At 29.7% G+C, this 16,310-nt stretch overlaps 1 protein-coding gene across 10 annotated transcripts in view; it reads right to left on the bottom strand.

The window, feature by feature from the left end:
- The window catches only part of LOC136975786 (cleavage and polyadenylation specificity factor subunit 6-like), a 105,601-nt gene that overhangs the window by 26,742 nt on the left and 62,549 nt on the right, over positions 1–16,310 (bottom strand). For 7 of the 10 annotated variants that reach the window (XM_067270918.1, XM_067270909.1, XM_067270926.1 and 4 more), the window contains exon 11: positions 15,895–15,975. The exons of the other annotated variants lie outside the window; for them this stretch is intronic. In XM_067270918.1, the coding sequence (XP_067127019.1) occupies positions 15,895–15,975 (81 nt within the window). The remainder of the gene's footprint in view (positions 1–15,894; positions 15,976–16,310) is intronic. 10 annotated transcript variants of the gene reach the window in all.

The raw sequence follows: 16,310 nt of genomic DNA, 5'->3' as shown, positions 1-16,310 counted from the left end.
TCTTTAAAGCCATTACAGAACTATTTTATGCAATATGATCTATTTAAAAATGTCCAAATCTGTTTTTATTTAAAGCTTTAGTACTCAGATACGATGATAAAATTTCTGAATGACACTTCTGTAACTTCAGTACTATAAATAATATAAACTCATTAACACCTTTCCTCGAGGGTTATAACATTACAGTATGAGCTTAAAAATATTTTATTTACTGTAACGATTATAGATAATCTTATAATAAAAAAAACACATGATAGCATGGTTCTCATTAGACCAATTTTAGCGCAAGACCGTTCACTCAAAAGACAGTCTTAAAAATTATTAAGTATGCATTTTTGTGTTTTTTCTTCTAATATAAGATTTTCTTTGTTACAAAAAAGTTGTTAATATTGATTCAGCCAATATATACCGTATTTTACAGACTATAAGACGCTACGGATTATAAGACGCACCTTAATTTTTAAGCAATTTTTAAAAAAAATACCTATAGGAGGCTACGGACTATAAGACGCTCCTGAATTTCGGAGGCAATTTTTCGAAGAAAAAAGTGCATCTTATAGTCCGTAAAATACGGTAATATGTAGACAAAACATTTGGGTTTATGTGATACACATTGAAAAAAATGTTATATTTGATAAAATATACCAAATAAGGTTCATGGTAAGTATGCAAAATAATCAATCTCGAACCTGTACTTAAACCTAATGATTTGATATGTCACAATGTAAACATTATGGTGTCATTTTGAATACGATTTACTGTATTATGATTAATTAACATGAAATTATTTAACAAACCAAACAATTTTAGAGATGTTTACTTAAACAAAACTGAATGTTCATGAATACAAACCTCATAAAATGTTTGTTTTAAAATAAAGTGTAACTCCAGGTTCATACATTGAATTCACAAGAATTATTGCTACATTATAACAGTGTCTTGATGGCTAATAAAACTTAGTTTAAATTCCGATTACCATTTGAATCAGTATGACCATTAAGCAGTGTACGGTAAGTCCTCTACTTACAAACTTAATCCGTTCGTAGCGGTCGTTCGCAAGTCGAAAAGTTCGTAACTCAAAAAAACGACATTTGGCGCAAAAACTCAAATACAATGTTGTTTTTACAATTATGTAATGTTTAGGCTACTTGAATAATGCTGAATTAAGATTGTTAAAGGAAAGTATAAATTCAAAATCAATCACACGTACAGTACATTATTTATTAAAATTACTCATTTAAAACAACTACAAATGTACGTACTGTAAATGTTTTAATGTAAAACTTCAAAAATAAACTTGACTATACATAAAAAACAACCGACTGCACTTTAACCCGCCATCTGTTGGCTTTGTTCGTAACTTCGAATGTTCGTAAGTAGAGGACTGCCTGTATAATCAAAAACATCAATTATTGATGCATAAAACTGTGTGGTAATCTCATGATGATTGTGTTTAGCACTGCAAACGTAAGATGCAATCGATTCTATGATGAATCACTACTTCAGATAGTAAAAACGAATTAAATTGTGCATCTTATAATCAAGGAAATATAGAATTAAATAAATTTTTGAAAACATTTCATTGCCTAATGTCAAAAAGTTGCATAAACATGATCAAATTAATGTTATAAAGTTACTATTGAATAAAAAGACTGATTTTATTATTACAATTTAAATTAATTAATATTTTTAATTTTAAATGACATCGAAATGCCAATCTAATATTAGACTTTGTCAATGCATTCTTTACTCACTAGATTTCAAATTTCTCTATGGAGAACTTCAATATTAATGTGTAATATCCTCTACAAGCTGAATTTGATGTGCTTGAGATGTTTCTCCATTTATTCAAAAAACCCAGTTAGCTTTTGATCAGTTGTAACTGGATTTTTTTGAATAATTGAAAAAACTCATTGATATCATCAATAGATATCAGTTTTAAATTTTATTTCAGGCATAGATTTTTGCATTTTAGCTTTAATGAAAACAAAGAAATACAGTAGACCCCCCTATAACCAGAACGTATCTACCGTGTTATAGGGAGGGGGTCTACTGTAAATCAAACAATGGCATAGTCGGGTAATTAACATTGCTTTGCTTCAGGCAGCCAATACATTTAGTAAAACAAGTATCTTTGATTAAAGCCAGACGATCTGCTGAATCATTTGTCTATAAGACTAAATTATTAACATAGCCTTATTAGTCCGACGACTTGGCAGATCATCTGGCTTTAATGTAAATGTATATCATATAACACCTCGCATTAAAGCTGTTGATTTATTTCTTTATCAACATAATGCCAAATTTTGTGAACTTTTAGTGGAAAAATGTTATTTAGAAGGAAAAAAAAAACCTTACAATCACATATATTTAACCGAAACAGTCTTTTTACACTTGCAGAATTTTGCAACAATAGAAAATGTAAAAATAATTATAATCCTTAATTTACATAAAAATTTATAATACGGCATAATCTATTTAACATACTTTCATGTAAACAAACACATTCTTTCAAAACAACAAAATAACTTTTCTTTGGCATTCCTTACACAAGACATTTCAATATAAATTTATTTTATAGAGGGTAATTCAAAATGATTTTATAACTTCGAAAGCATACGGAATTTTCGGAAGACTTGTATAATCCGGCGGTCGCCAACTGGTGGTTCGTGGACCGCCGATGGCCCGTAGAGAAATCTGGACATTGATCAACTCAACGTTACACAAAATATTACGAAAAAAATGCAAAATGCTTAGCGGCTTTTTCTCCCTCACTGGAGGTTCCTTATTTGAATCTAAAACCAAACACGAAATGACTTATCAATAAATAAAAAATAATCGACGATAAATAATGTTGCAAGTGCAGTTGTCGTCCTTTGTGGAAAAAAGCCGAGAATCCATAAACTTATTTCAAACAAGCGGCAACAAACTTCGCACTAATTTTGTTATAATTAAACAAGTGAATTTCATATTAATAAAGTAAAATGGAACTTTTATGATCATTATTCTAGAGATGTTTGTAAAAAATTTATTAATAGTGGTCTGCAAGATTCATTTCTCAGTTAAACAATGACAGTACAGAAGAACACGTGCACTTTCAACAAACAACACATCACCCCACTATCATGCAGATGTTCAGGGTTTCCTCAATAAATGTTTCTCGGGTTGTTGAATTAGTCAAGCAGGTCTGATAGCAAGGCTACCTCGTTTCCGAATCTGCCATTTATTATTATTATTATTTATTTCTCTTATGTGTTTCATTAAAGATCTAGTGTTTATTCAACTCTTGCCAAAACCACATTCAGCTCAAAACTTGATTCATTGTTACAATGACAACAGATATACTGGTTCAAGTTTGGAAGGAAATTAAATTCAGGTGGGATGCCTGTCAGATGCTTATCACCAACGGCATTCACATAAAATCAAAGTAACTGTTCGGGGTAAACTGGAAGTGTTTTGCTACAAAGTAACTTCCGATAACGAAAACATACAGAATCGATCTCTCAACCATGTCTTCCAGTTAAAATTCTACACGCTTTCAAAGTTATAAAGTCCATTTTGTACATCTACCGGCTCCATAGACAAATTAAATAGGCTAAAAATGCTAAGAAAATTAAGAAATCCTATTTATATTGTAAGATGAAATGTTTTTCAATACTTAACTGTCTCAGCCTTGGGTCCTACATAAGACAATTTAAACAACATAATTTGCTTCTTCACTTTTGACATTTATAATTAATTATAGTGTTAAAAGTTTACTCTAACCATTATATAATTTTGTTCATTTTTGGCCTTACATAGTCTATTGGGTTTAGTTTATGTTATCCTACTTTCTTATATTCTGAGCTAATTACAGTGATCAACAGTTTAACCTGATATTAGACAGCTTTTCAATATTGATGCATTATACTGTTTGAACGAAAAATCATAACTGTCTCGGCATCAGAACCTATGCAAGTCTTGAGAAATGCTTTATCTTACAATGCAGTAAGACCCTTTAACTTTTAGTATTTTGGCTTATTTAAGTTGTAAAGTCCTTTTTTAATCACCTGTATATCTGATTTTCAATGAACAAATTTAACAAAACTCTTTGTTAATTTAATCTCTGTAATGTCTTTGTTGATTTCACCTTAGACAATAGCTTTAAGTTTAGTACGTTACAGTTTGCCAGAATTAGAAATTCATACACTTTTAGGTATTTTCAATTTTTTATATGATTAATATGAAATCTTTCAATACTTTTTTTCAAATACAAAAAATTAGAATAATTGAGAAATGCTCTGAAATCAAAATGATATGGCAAAAAGCTTAATATTGAAGATTGTGATAAGTTTTATAAAAAAAATTGTAAACGTTAATAATAAGTAAAATCTTCATTAAGTCTGACCCTCTCATATATTACCTCTCTCTATATCCCACCCTTTGACCTTTAACCATCAAAATTTAATAGCATCAATAACCCTTACATACAAAATACCGTTCCAAATTTTGTTTCTTTATCTTGACCCCATTTTTAGATATTAATCAAAATAGATGCCAACATACAGAATTCCTCCCCCCTTTTTAACTGTTTTGGGTTCAGGGAGTCTCAAAACATGGATATCTGCAAAAAACCCATTGAGTCAAACCTGAAACAATTCCAATACTTTCCCTGGTTACATATGCATAACGTCGGGAAAAGTGAAAGGCGAAATTTAGTAAAACAAAAACATAATGTACATAATGTAATTTTGTCAAATTTTAAAATAAAGAAAATACTTTGGTAAGAATTAAACCGATCGGTACTAATAGTCAATATGGCAGAGTTCATTGATGAAGGGATTGTGAATAGGCAATAAAATGCATTAGAGATGATTACATGAAATGATAACAGTAAATAATACAATGTGACAAGCTAGCACAAATAAAACTAAGGAATACCTTAGAGATAATTTTGAGAAACACCATGATTCAAAATATTTGGTAATACATAAATTCCGAAGTGAATGAAGCAAAAATTTGAAATGTTTGTGTGTATACAATCTGATAGAGAGACAGAATTTGAAAAAAGCCAATAGCAAAAGGATGAAATATAAAACGTAATCTTAAATTGTTGAAACAAACAGCAACAACAGCACAATTTCAGTAAAAACAAAACAATTTCAACACGTTTACGGTGTTACGAGGCACACGTGACTCGTATGGACATGTCTAGTTGGGGCTACAGACATAATTGCTTGTTTTTTCGTGGGGCGGCGCATATGTTTTGATAACATTATTCTAAAAACATCATACTTGATATATTGATATTATTTTATTATATGAAATAAAATATATTAATTTAATAGTACGAAGCACGAGTGACTTGTGCCGCCCTGTATTAAAATAGACGAGGAGTCACCCGTGACTCGTAACGCCCGGCAGCTGCCTAAACGTTTATCTGCTGATGCCATGAACGTGTTAAAAAGAAATTTTTGAAATAAAACTAAGTATTTTCTAGGAAAACAAAACTGAGCTCGGCAGCATGGATTTTTCTTTTCTGGTTTCACACAAAAATGATGACATACTTCTAACATTCTGTCTAAAGCAGTTGAAAACATGCAGATTCTGGAAAGGATATACATGTCCAACATCATAAGCAACAAAAACCCCAAAGAATGTTTAAAAACGCATAAGTGCGGCCACGGGCCACGCATGTTAAACGTCAGTTTTAAAGTAAATTTCTGGCAATCGACACTCGATTGACACATTACACACGACCAGCTTACAACCAGCAATTCAGACATAGACGTTACATGGAGAATTTTGATCTCAAATATTTTAGCCTATAGATAGAACCTCAAAATTTTGGCTTCGTCATAACATCGGCCTTGCCAAGTCATACATGTTTGCAAAAAATCACATTTAGTAGTCGTGTAGTTGCTTTGTACTACGATCAGAGACAAAACGCTTTGATTTATGAAGAACTTTGCTCAATAAAAAAAAAAAAAAACAGGATCAATTTTTATTTTTAAAGAAAAAACATCACTTTTGTCAATGTTATGAATGTAAATACGGGTACTCCTCACTTTATGACCTACCTGCTTAACGACCACTCGCATTTATGACCAATCGAGTTTCAACACGCAATTCGGGGAATCCCCTTTCTCAGCTTGAGTGTCGGTCAGTGGCAAATGATGACATGAGCACTAAGCGTACTATAATAGTCTCTTTATGAATAAATTTGAAGTTTGTTGCATAATTTATATAATTTTACAACGATCTTATATTCCCGGCGCAAGCTCCTCGCTTATCTACAAATTCGCTTAACGATGTAGTCGTCGGAATGGAACTCGGTCGTAAAGTGAGAAGTACCTGTATTTTAATTATAAGAAATTTTTCATTTTAACATTTTCATACTAAGGTCTATAAAGAACAAAAGCAAATTTTATGATTTTCTTATTTTTGATATTTTAAAACAGAAAACTATACTGACTCATAAGTAAGATGCATCATTATTAAAGTTTTTCGAAGTAATTTATAGTTTGTTCTTTGACTAATAATCACTAACAAATACAGATTCGACAAATCAGTAATATATTTTGACATATATACTATACGATATATACAACTATACATCAAACGAAACCCGATATCGTAAGCAAACACACCAACAACTGCCGTAACTGATCGGGCTAACGTCGGCCTTGCCAAGTCGTACTTTTTTTAGCCCGATCATTTACGGCAGTTGTTAGTGTATTTGCTATACAATATAAAAGTTTGCATCAAATTTAATCGTCTTATTTACTAATAAAAGTATCTTCTCATTACTTTTAGTTTTATTAATATGTAAGACGTCTGCACAAGGGGAAAAATACAACTAATCTCTTTCAGAACATTGAAAATGCATCTATAATGTCAATAACCAAATAATAATAATCAGAGCTCAAGTAATCTCTTAAAAAATATTAAAAATTGAATAATTATTTTTTTTTATGCTCATATTTTTGTTATTTACTAACTTTTAATATTAATACACACATTAATTTATTATGCATTACCACACACAGTCCGAGTTTAGTTCAAACACCGAGAGTCCAAAGACATTTCCATTTTTATACTCTATCTTCTCAGTACTAGCATTTCGTTCATATTCCCATTTTTCTTCTTACAATTCTTTTTTTCATAGAAAAAATGTTTCAAAAATTATTGCCACCTTTTCAATTTTGCTTTTGAAAATAATTAAGAATAAATTGTTTTTGATATTTATTATATTAGTGAGGTTAAGGCCAAAGTTTTAAATGCGAAAACGTGTACATCAGACATTCGGCGCTGCCTTCCCGTAAGCCTAGAAGTTTGACAATGGCATTTGGATAGTCAGAATCACGCTCGACGTTCCAAACGCCATTGTCAAACTTCCAGGCTTACAGGAAGGTGGCGCCGAATGTCCAACGTACACGTCTTGGCGTTTAAAACTTTGGCCTCAACCTCGCTATTAAAGTTTATATTATTAAAAACACTATTATTATTAAGGAATTGTGAAAGATATAAATCTGCTCTTCTTATAAGAACAGAAATGGCATTATATATATATATATATATATATATATATATATATATATATATAAGGTGGTTGAAATGAGGTAACAGGAGTAATATATGAGTATAAAGTCAAGTTTGTTATACAGTACATCACAAATTTGACTTATACCCATATATTATATTACCCCCGCTAACTTATTTCTACCACCTAAATACTATTATTAACCTCCTATCTTGCATTATAGGAGCCACCTGTAATGCAAGACTTAATGATGTTTTCTCTACTTCGTGATCTATCTTTTCATCTCACTAATTACTGACAATTTTCTTTCCAGATATTCATATTCGAATACATTCTGTGTTAGCTAATTCTAAACTTTTATTGTCGAAAGACCCATACGAAACGGCTACGAAGACTTAGATTAAATCTAGTGTTTTTGAATATTTTACCGTAACAACAAATGGAACCACCGAGTCAACGTGTACTTGAAAGTAATTGAGGCAATAATAATAAATTCTGTTTAAAGATTGTCATATAATTCACTCGGTAGTGACGAAGATTTAGAGACAGGATTCAGACCGCCTAAAATTCGACGAGTCGGAGTCGGAGGCTTGACCTACCACAATTCCAGTCCTGCTTCCAACGTATGGAATCATGCTTATAAGATGGAAAATGGCATAAGAATTCACAAAACACATCATAACAATATTTCAATAGGCAGTTTCATTCGGACATAGAAAAAAATGTTATTTAAAAAAATGTTTTTTTCAGTCATAATTAACACATTTTCAGTTTAAAGCTTATAATAATAGAACAAAATTATATTCTGTTATGTTATTTGTACACCCTGAAAGTCAAATATAGTCAAATTATGACCAAAAGATTACTTACAACTTTTGGTTACCTAAATTAATTTGTCTATTCATTGATATATGGGCAATAGCATATGATAGAGTACTACAATGATGAGATTCAATGAATAATTTAATTGTAACCTGATAATTTTCTTGTAATTGTAATAACTTTGTTTATAAATCAACCTGTTTCAAACTTGATAAAGAGAAGTTCAAAAATTTCATTATTATTCCAAATGAATATACTATTTATGTTTGTTTTTTTTATTTTTTTGGATCGTATAAATTATTTATATAACAGCATTTTTCGAATTTAAACTTTTAAATATTAAAAAAAAATTAATGAACTTTATCAAACAATAAAAATTCATAAATATATATATAAAACTATTTTAAAGTTGAAAGTTTTATAGAATTTTCTGTTGTTTTCTGTTTTATCTCCCCTAGTATATTACTTGCCCACCAGTGGGCGAGCGGTTCCGCCGCTAAACACTGGGAGTTCGGCCGCGGATTTGTGCCACATGCAGGCTGGCCACGTGGAGTTTTCCGGGTTTCTCCACGTTTGTAACACCCGAATAGGGGCCAGTTTCCCTTACAAGACCTCTCGGAACGCATTTTTCCCTTGTGTAACATCACGCCCCAGAGAAAGCAACGAGAAACCACTTTGGGTATAACTTTCCCTAGAAAATACCTTGGCGCATTATTAACCACCTTACTAACCTATGTCAGGTGTCGCCGACATCAGGAATCTGATATGGCACGCAGAGAGAGAGAGAGAGAGAGAGAGAATATTACTTAGTCAGAATGCGGAAAATTCTATAAAACTTTAGAATAAATCAACCAACCACCAGCCAAATTAGTCAGGCAGAAATTAATTTGGCTGGTGGTTGGTTGATTATTAATACATCAGGTTCTTGGGATGTTTATATTTTAGAATATTTTTGTTCATTTCAAATTGCTGAAATACATTCATCAAAAACTGGTCTATCATATAACCTTTACATTCTTTCTTGAGAATTAGTTTTAAAATTACACAATTATTAATTCTCATATAATTAAGTATTGGTATTAATAAATTGCATTTTTTTTTTCTAACACTTTTTAGAGACTGCCTACACAAAACAAAACAAGATTCTACACACACAAGCATTTATTACATTAAATAAATTTACACGACCTATTTGAAATTCTAAAATCAGTATTAAAAAATGGCTTAATTTGTTAACATGTCCACTTTTATATTTTAATAAGCGAGGGATGTTATTTGCAAGTTCCTTGCAATTTTTCAGATCATAAAATTCTTAGAAAAATGAAGATTGTATTATAGTTGGATAAAATGTAATTGTCGACAAATAAATTTAAATTAATACTGTAAAATTAATAAAGTACTTCTTATTGTTAGAATTGTTATTATTTTTAAAAACATTTAAGCTAAATATATATACAGGTATCCCACGTACAACACGTTTCGCTCTAACACAATTTTGGAAATCCTCCGTACAAACTTTCACGATTTTTAAATGTAAACTTTGTTACTAGATATTTTTTTTAAGATTCAAGTAAGCATGTGCGTTGTCTCAGATTTGTCCACGGATTTTAGAACGTTGAAATTTTCAAATTATTTTGTGCTTTTCGTCAGGTTTTCTTTAATGAAAACTGATAGGACAAAGAAGAAAAAAATTGCACTAACTTACAATTCTATACTCAAACCTAAATTGTGAGAAAAGTTGCTCGGTACTCGAGTGAACAAACGTGACCCGCTAAAAGAAATTTTTGATTAACAACGCATTTTTATTTTGTCATACATAAAACATTTTTATGATAAAAATAAAAAATATGAAAATGTTGTCAATCTGATCAAGAGCAACAAAAAAAAAAACCACCCTGGTTTAACTAAATACATTCATGCATAATACGGTAATTTTAATTGTGATTGTTAATTAATTGTTGATTGGAAATAAATTATTGATTGCTTCAATAAACATATTTCTCTTATGATTTTGATTCCGACGAAACCGTGTTGTGATTTATGTTGCTTTATATCAGACGTGGGCAAATGCGGCCCTTTTTGAGTTACATGCGGATCTCGCTGAATGTGTTAATTTCTGTTTTTTATTATTATTTTTACAATTTTATTTTTATAATTTTGTGAAAATATGTTTATTAAAAAATTCAATATCTGTTTTATATTATATTTATATTATATAATAAAATCGCGTGCCTTACCATACTATCTGCCACGACAATACAGAACTGTGGCTCCCATGCGTTTTGCAAAACCTACACTTTGGCTCCCAATGTACTCTTGCTTGCCCACCCCAGCTTTATACTGACACAATGAAGTGACTTCTTTCAAACACTTGGCTGGTTATTCATCTGTTTATTCAGTTAGTTTCGATGACAACCGCCATTTCGACACTAATAATTTCTCTTAATTACAAAAAACAATAGTATACTTTTGCTAACCCCATGTTTTTTTTTGTATTAGTCCTTTGTTTTGCATAGTACAATTTGCATAAAATGGCACCTTTTTGGGACATAACTACAGTGTTATACGAGGATTACCTGTATATAAAATCAGTTTAACAGGAAATCAATTGTTTAAAAATAGCTTAATACGCTAACAAGATTTCATAAACACCACAAAACAATTCAATTAAATAAAAATGAAGAAATCTGCAATTTAAACACAATGAATTCTGTCGATCCACACTAAAAATGGCTGAACGAAACTTCACCAACAGCGGTAAAGTGCTCGAGAAGAAATTATTTTGATATCACAAACATGCTGCCCACGTAATGAAATTGTCTTTATTCCAATATAAAATTACTAATAGAAACTAATGATTTTGATTAATTACACAGTCATCTTTAAATTTTACATTAAAATAGAGAATAAATTTAAAATACATTTGAATACGTCGTCTAAATAATAAGACAACAAATAAAATTCCATTGATAAAATGAATATTCATTATTGTTTTTATCAATGAAATTTTATTTATTGTTATTTATAACCTGTATGAAAATCTATACAGTTTAAATTTATTCCTTTTTTTAATGTAAGCTTAATTAATTAGTTAAAAACAATCAGATTTTACTATCCAATAAATGAACTGGAAAGTTAAAAATGCCTTTTAATTCTCTATTTTCAATTCAAAACCTTGTAGAAACTAGAGAGTTCAATCCTTGACCCTCCAGAAAGATATATATAAGAGTATTTAAAGATTTATTAAATCTAATTTTCAAGATCTTAAAAATAGTTATCATCATCTATTTAATTGTAAATTATGTAAGAAATATAAAATTCTATTTCTTAATGTAACATTAACGTGTTTTCATTATTCATGTCAAAGAAACAGATACAGTACAATAATTATGACACAATACATAATACTACATTATTATATTCTAAATAAAAACAATAATTTCTAAAAAAATCAAAACTTTATAAATTCATCATTACCAAAATTAATTCATTTTAGGATTACTTCCAACGTCTTAAATATGTACCAAGGTCAACCTAAGCACTCTTCCGACAATGGCAATGTCTGATGAATAGTAATATCCAACCTTGCGTTCAATTCCAACTTTAACAATTTGTATTTTATGTCTTAAACAAAACAGTTGAGCTAATCTAGTAAAATGCTTTGCCTTTCTTTAAAATATATGTCATGTTACCTACTTAATAAATGTATACGTTTCTTTGTATATTATAATAATATACACAAATAAAATCACAGATAATTGATATAATTTTTTTAAAAAAATGTTCTCTCTTCTACAGATATTCAAAACAGAAAATACACACTTCCAACACTGTCTTTGATTATTTGTAATGATTAAAATAATGTCTCTATAAATTCAACTAAAATTTGATATAAAAACCATTAAATTTTTGTTATCTAACACTTGCAATACTTAATTTTATATACAGTGGACCCCCGATATAACGCGCATGTCAGGCGGTAAACAACACCCACGTTATAAGGTGAACCGCGCTATACCGAGCGGCACGATGGCGACACCATAAATTTACTCGGAACGATTTGAACTATATACTGAAACCTCCCATCAACTACATACATATTACGTATTTTAATAAAAAACCCAATTTATTTATTAAGTGTTTTATTAAAATTCACATAACATAGTTATACATCTTAAGTATATACTGTATAATTGTTACTGTACATACTGTTTCTTGTCTTTTCTTTTAATCATCATGCATACAATAATTAAACACTATTCAAAATACATGCAAGAACTCAATACATACACAATTACTCAATATGCAGTAACAATAAAATGTGCTACTCACTAACGCCGTACGGACCTGTATGTACGTGTTTGAGTTTATCGCGTCGCAAACATCGCCCGCGCTATAACAGAGTGCGCGGTATAGCGAGCGGCGCTATAACGAAGGTCCACTGTATTAAACAAGTAACTTTTTTATGTTAAAAGTATATTATATTAAATTATAATGAGTAAACAGAGAATAAATTATCTTATCAGAAAAATATTAAATTTTACAGTCCAAATTTCTAAAATATTATTACATAATATTGTACATATTTACATATATTTAGAAAATATTTTAATAATAAAATAAACATTCTAATTAAAACAAAAAAACAATTTTTTATTGTAAATACACTAAGGAAACAAACATACATAAATGAGACAATAATGCAATACAATACAAAAAAAAATTGCAAATATACAAATACTGCCTTCTTCATTTTATCTACAGTTTGTGTGTGTGTGTTGTCCCTAATTTCTTTCTACACTATATTATTTATATTTTATTTGTAACTTAAACTACATCCAACTAACCAAACAAAACCTTTTCCCCTATTCTTTATCTCACATATTAATATTAATTTTATTTCAAATTCATGTCAAGTAAATTTTATTAAAAACACATGACAAATTTGCGAATTAACATTTTCATCTTGAAATTAATATTTTGTGACAAACCCTTTATAATTCTTTTTTAAAACTTATTACAATTAAAATTTCATGTTTTTGAAATAAAACCAATTTTTTATGATGAAATTATTTGTACGGAGTTGTCTTTTAGAAAAGACTATTGATATATATAGAGTCGACACCCGGATAACTCGACACCGTAGGTTAATTAGTCAGCTTTCTGTGGTCCTGGCCGACTTACATAGGCAATAATGTTATTAACATTAAAAAAACTAGGTTTACTCGACATCGTTGAACTCGTCACCACTGGATAAATCAACATACTTTTTCTGTTTCACACTTTTTTGACGTCTGATAAGTCGACTTCCCCCTTGAAAAAATGAGTTCACAACACACAGCTTACTGTACGGTGTGAACTCATTTTTTCAAGGGGGAGTTGACTTATCAGACGTCAAAAAAGTGTGAAACAGAAAAAGTATGTTGATTTAGCCAGTGGTGACGAGTTCAACGATGTCGAGTAAACCTAGTTTTTTAAGGTTAATAACATTAATGGCTATGTAAGTCGGCCGGGACCACAAAAAATTGCCCACGTAACCGACGAGCGATGAGTTATCCGGGTGTCGACTTATGCGAAGTCGACTGTATATATATATAAAGACTGGCTATTTACTTACATTTTGCAATTTAAATTTTCATAACTTACATATATAATATTTATAAACTATAAAAATTCAAATTTTAACCACTATTCTTTCTTTGATAATATTTATTATAGCAGGGGTCGGCAACTTTTTTGTTGCTAAGAGCGATAAAAATTTAAAAACTATCAAAAACACAGAGTTTAATTTAAAAGAAAAATCACAATGTTGTAGTAAATAAGAAAAAGGACTGTTTTGGAATATGTATATTTATACAAAATACAGATTATTCGTGCATGTAATAACTAAAAAATGAAAATTAAAAGTACACGCATAACAGCACAGAATCAAATTATTTGCACTTGCATGACTACGGTTCTAGAGGGTGCATGTGAAATGCGCCATGTTGCCGACCCCTGTATTATATTGTTTTTATTCAAGTTTTTTTCTGGAAATCGTATTTACAATTCATCTAATGAAAATTAAAAAATAAATCAGTTTAATGTTCACTTTTCGCTACAGTTAGTAAAATCATCTCCTCGTCTTGAATCCGTTATGACTAATTTTATTCTCACTTCATTTAGCTTTTCAAATTTATACATTTATACCACGTCAGTGACAATAACAGTAAACAAACAACTTCAATTAAAACCGGACAATCTGCTAAATTATTAACTTAACCTTATTACAGCCCAGTAAATCAGCAGACTTTCTGGTTTTAATAGCAGTAAACGTCTGGACAAAAAAAAAAAACGTACTAAATACAGAATTATCGTCATAAAATTTATTAAATTACGGAACAAATTTATTTACAACAATATAAACTTAATACTACTACTATAAGTTTATCATCATTTGTTTGTAAATTCAGTGATTAGACAATTTAAATTAATTAAACTTTAGAAATATCTAAAAAGGAAAAATCTTTCCGATGGGCAATATTTGTAATGTTTGTTAGGTTAATTCGACTTCTTTTTAAAATAAAAGCAGTAGAAATTTCAAATCAGACAAATGATTTTACTTATAGATTAACAAAAACAACACTTTAATTCTTGAACTTTTGTAACGCACTCAAACTCCAGCAGCAAAATGAAATATTTACAATGCTGAACAAACATTTTAGTGGTCTTAAGACCGCCGAAAATGTTTGTTCGGCATTTTATTTCTGGATTTGGAGTTTGGGTATGTTATATACATTTATTAATTCTTGACTTTGCGATATAGCTTAGATTGAGCATTTATATTATTATAAATAATTCGTGCTTTAAGAATTAAGAATTTTAGATAAAACTTATATAAAAAAATATGTTATGAGTTCATAAACATCAATTTTAAATTTATACAAATAATCTTAATTAAACAACACCATCAAAACGTTTTGTTAGTGTTATTTAATAGTGTATAACCAGCTTTTAAAGATTTAGAATAATCTTGATATCATGAGATGAGAATGAGAGGGTTCCATACAGATTTTTTTCAGTTTAATCTGTTGTTTGGACAATCATCTTTCTGTTAACAGAAGGTTTTCCATTTTACGAGCAACAGGGGTCTAGAGACAAACTTTTGGTGTAAAAATTTGGCTCTAATCTGCAAAAGTTGGCAAACTTCAAATTCTTCTGCCGTTATATTGTCAGGTAGAACCCCCTGGTTCTTACCTCACAATATGTCAAATTTTATCAACTGTGGCAGGAATAGAAGAAAAAAAGGCCAAAATAATTCTGTAAAATCAATTCCTGTCTGAAATTTCCTTAAAATAAACTCTAATCTCTAACCTGACAAACATTATATCACACAAAATACAAAGCAAGACAATATACATATTTTATTCTTTACATTAAAAATCAAAATACTCTGTTAAATAACTTAGTTGGATACAGATAATTTATTGAAATTTATTTATTAAATAAAATATATAATATTCCAGGCTTTTTGAGATTAAAACAACAAATTATAAAGAGCATTTCCTCACCAATTGGAGGTGGTCTGCCTGGTGGTGCACCACCCTGTGAAAGAGGGGGGCCTACAGGTGGTTGTGGTGGAGGATGAGACACTGCGAATAAGACGACAAAAATATTAATTATATAATAAAAATTGTGAGAAAATAAAATTGAGAATCTGAAACAAATTATCAAAAGTCAATTCAGAAATAGCAACATGCCGGTAAGTAATAGTCTTAAATCAAAACAATATCGAAAGATCGGCCGTTTTTTTTTTAATCAAATACCCAAATTTTGGACTAATTAATTTAACTCAATTACGTTAAAACAGTTTCTCTCAGACATTATTAGAAATATTCACATATAATAATTGTAGATATCATTCTAAAATTACAGAATTACTACGTTTTCAAAAAAAAAAAAAAAAACAAAATTTAAATCAAACAGT

This window comes from Centruroides vittatus, unplaced genomic scaffold (assembly GCF_030686945.1).
Source record: "Centruroides vittatus isolate TY-2023 unplaced genomic scaffold, ASM3068694v2 contig_1090, whole genome shotgun sequence".
Classification (NCBI taxonomy): domain Eukaryota; kingdom Metazoa; phylum Arthropoda; class Arachnida; order Scorpiones; family Buthidae; genus Centruroides; species Centruroides vittatus.
The sequence above is the reverse complement of the archived record's forward strand: the minus strand, read 5'-3'. Positions and strand labels throughout refer to the sequence as shown.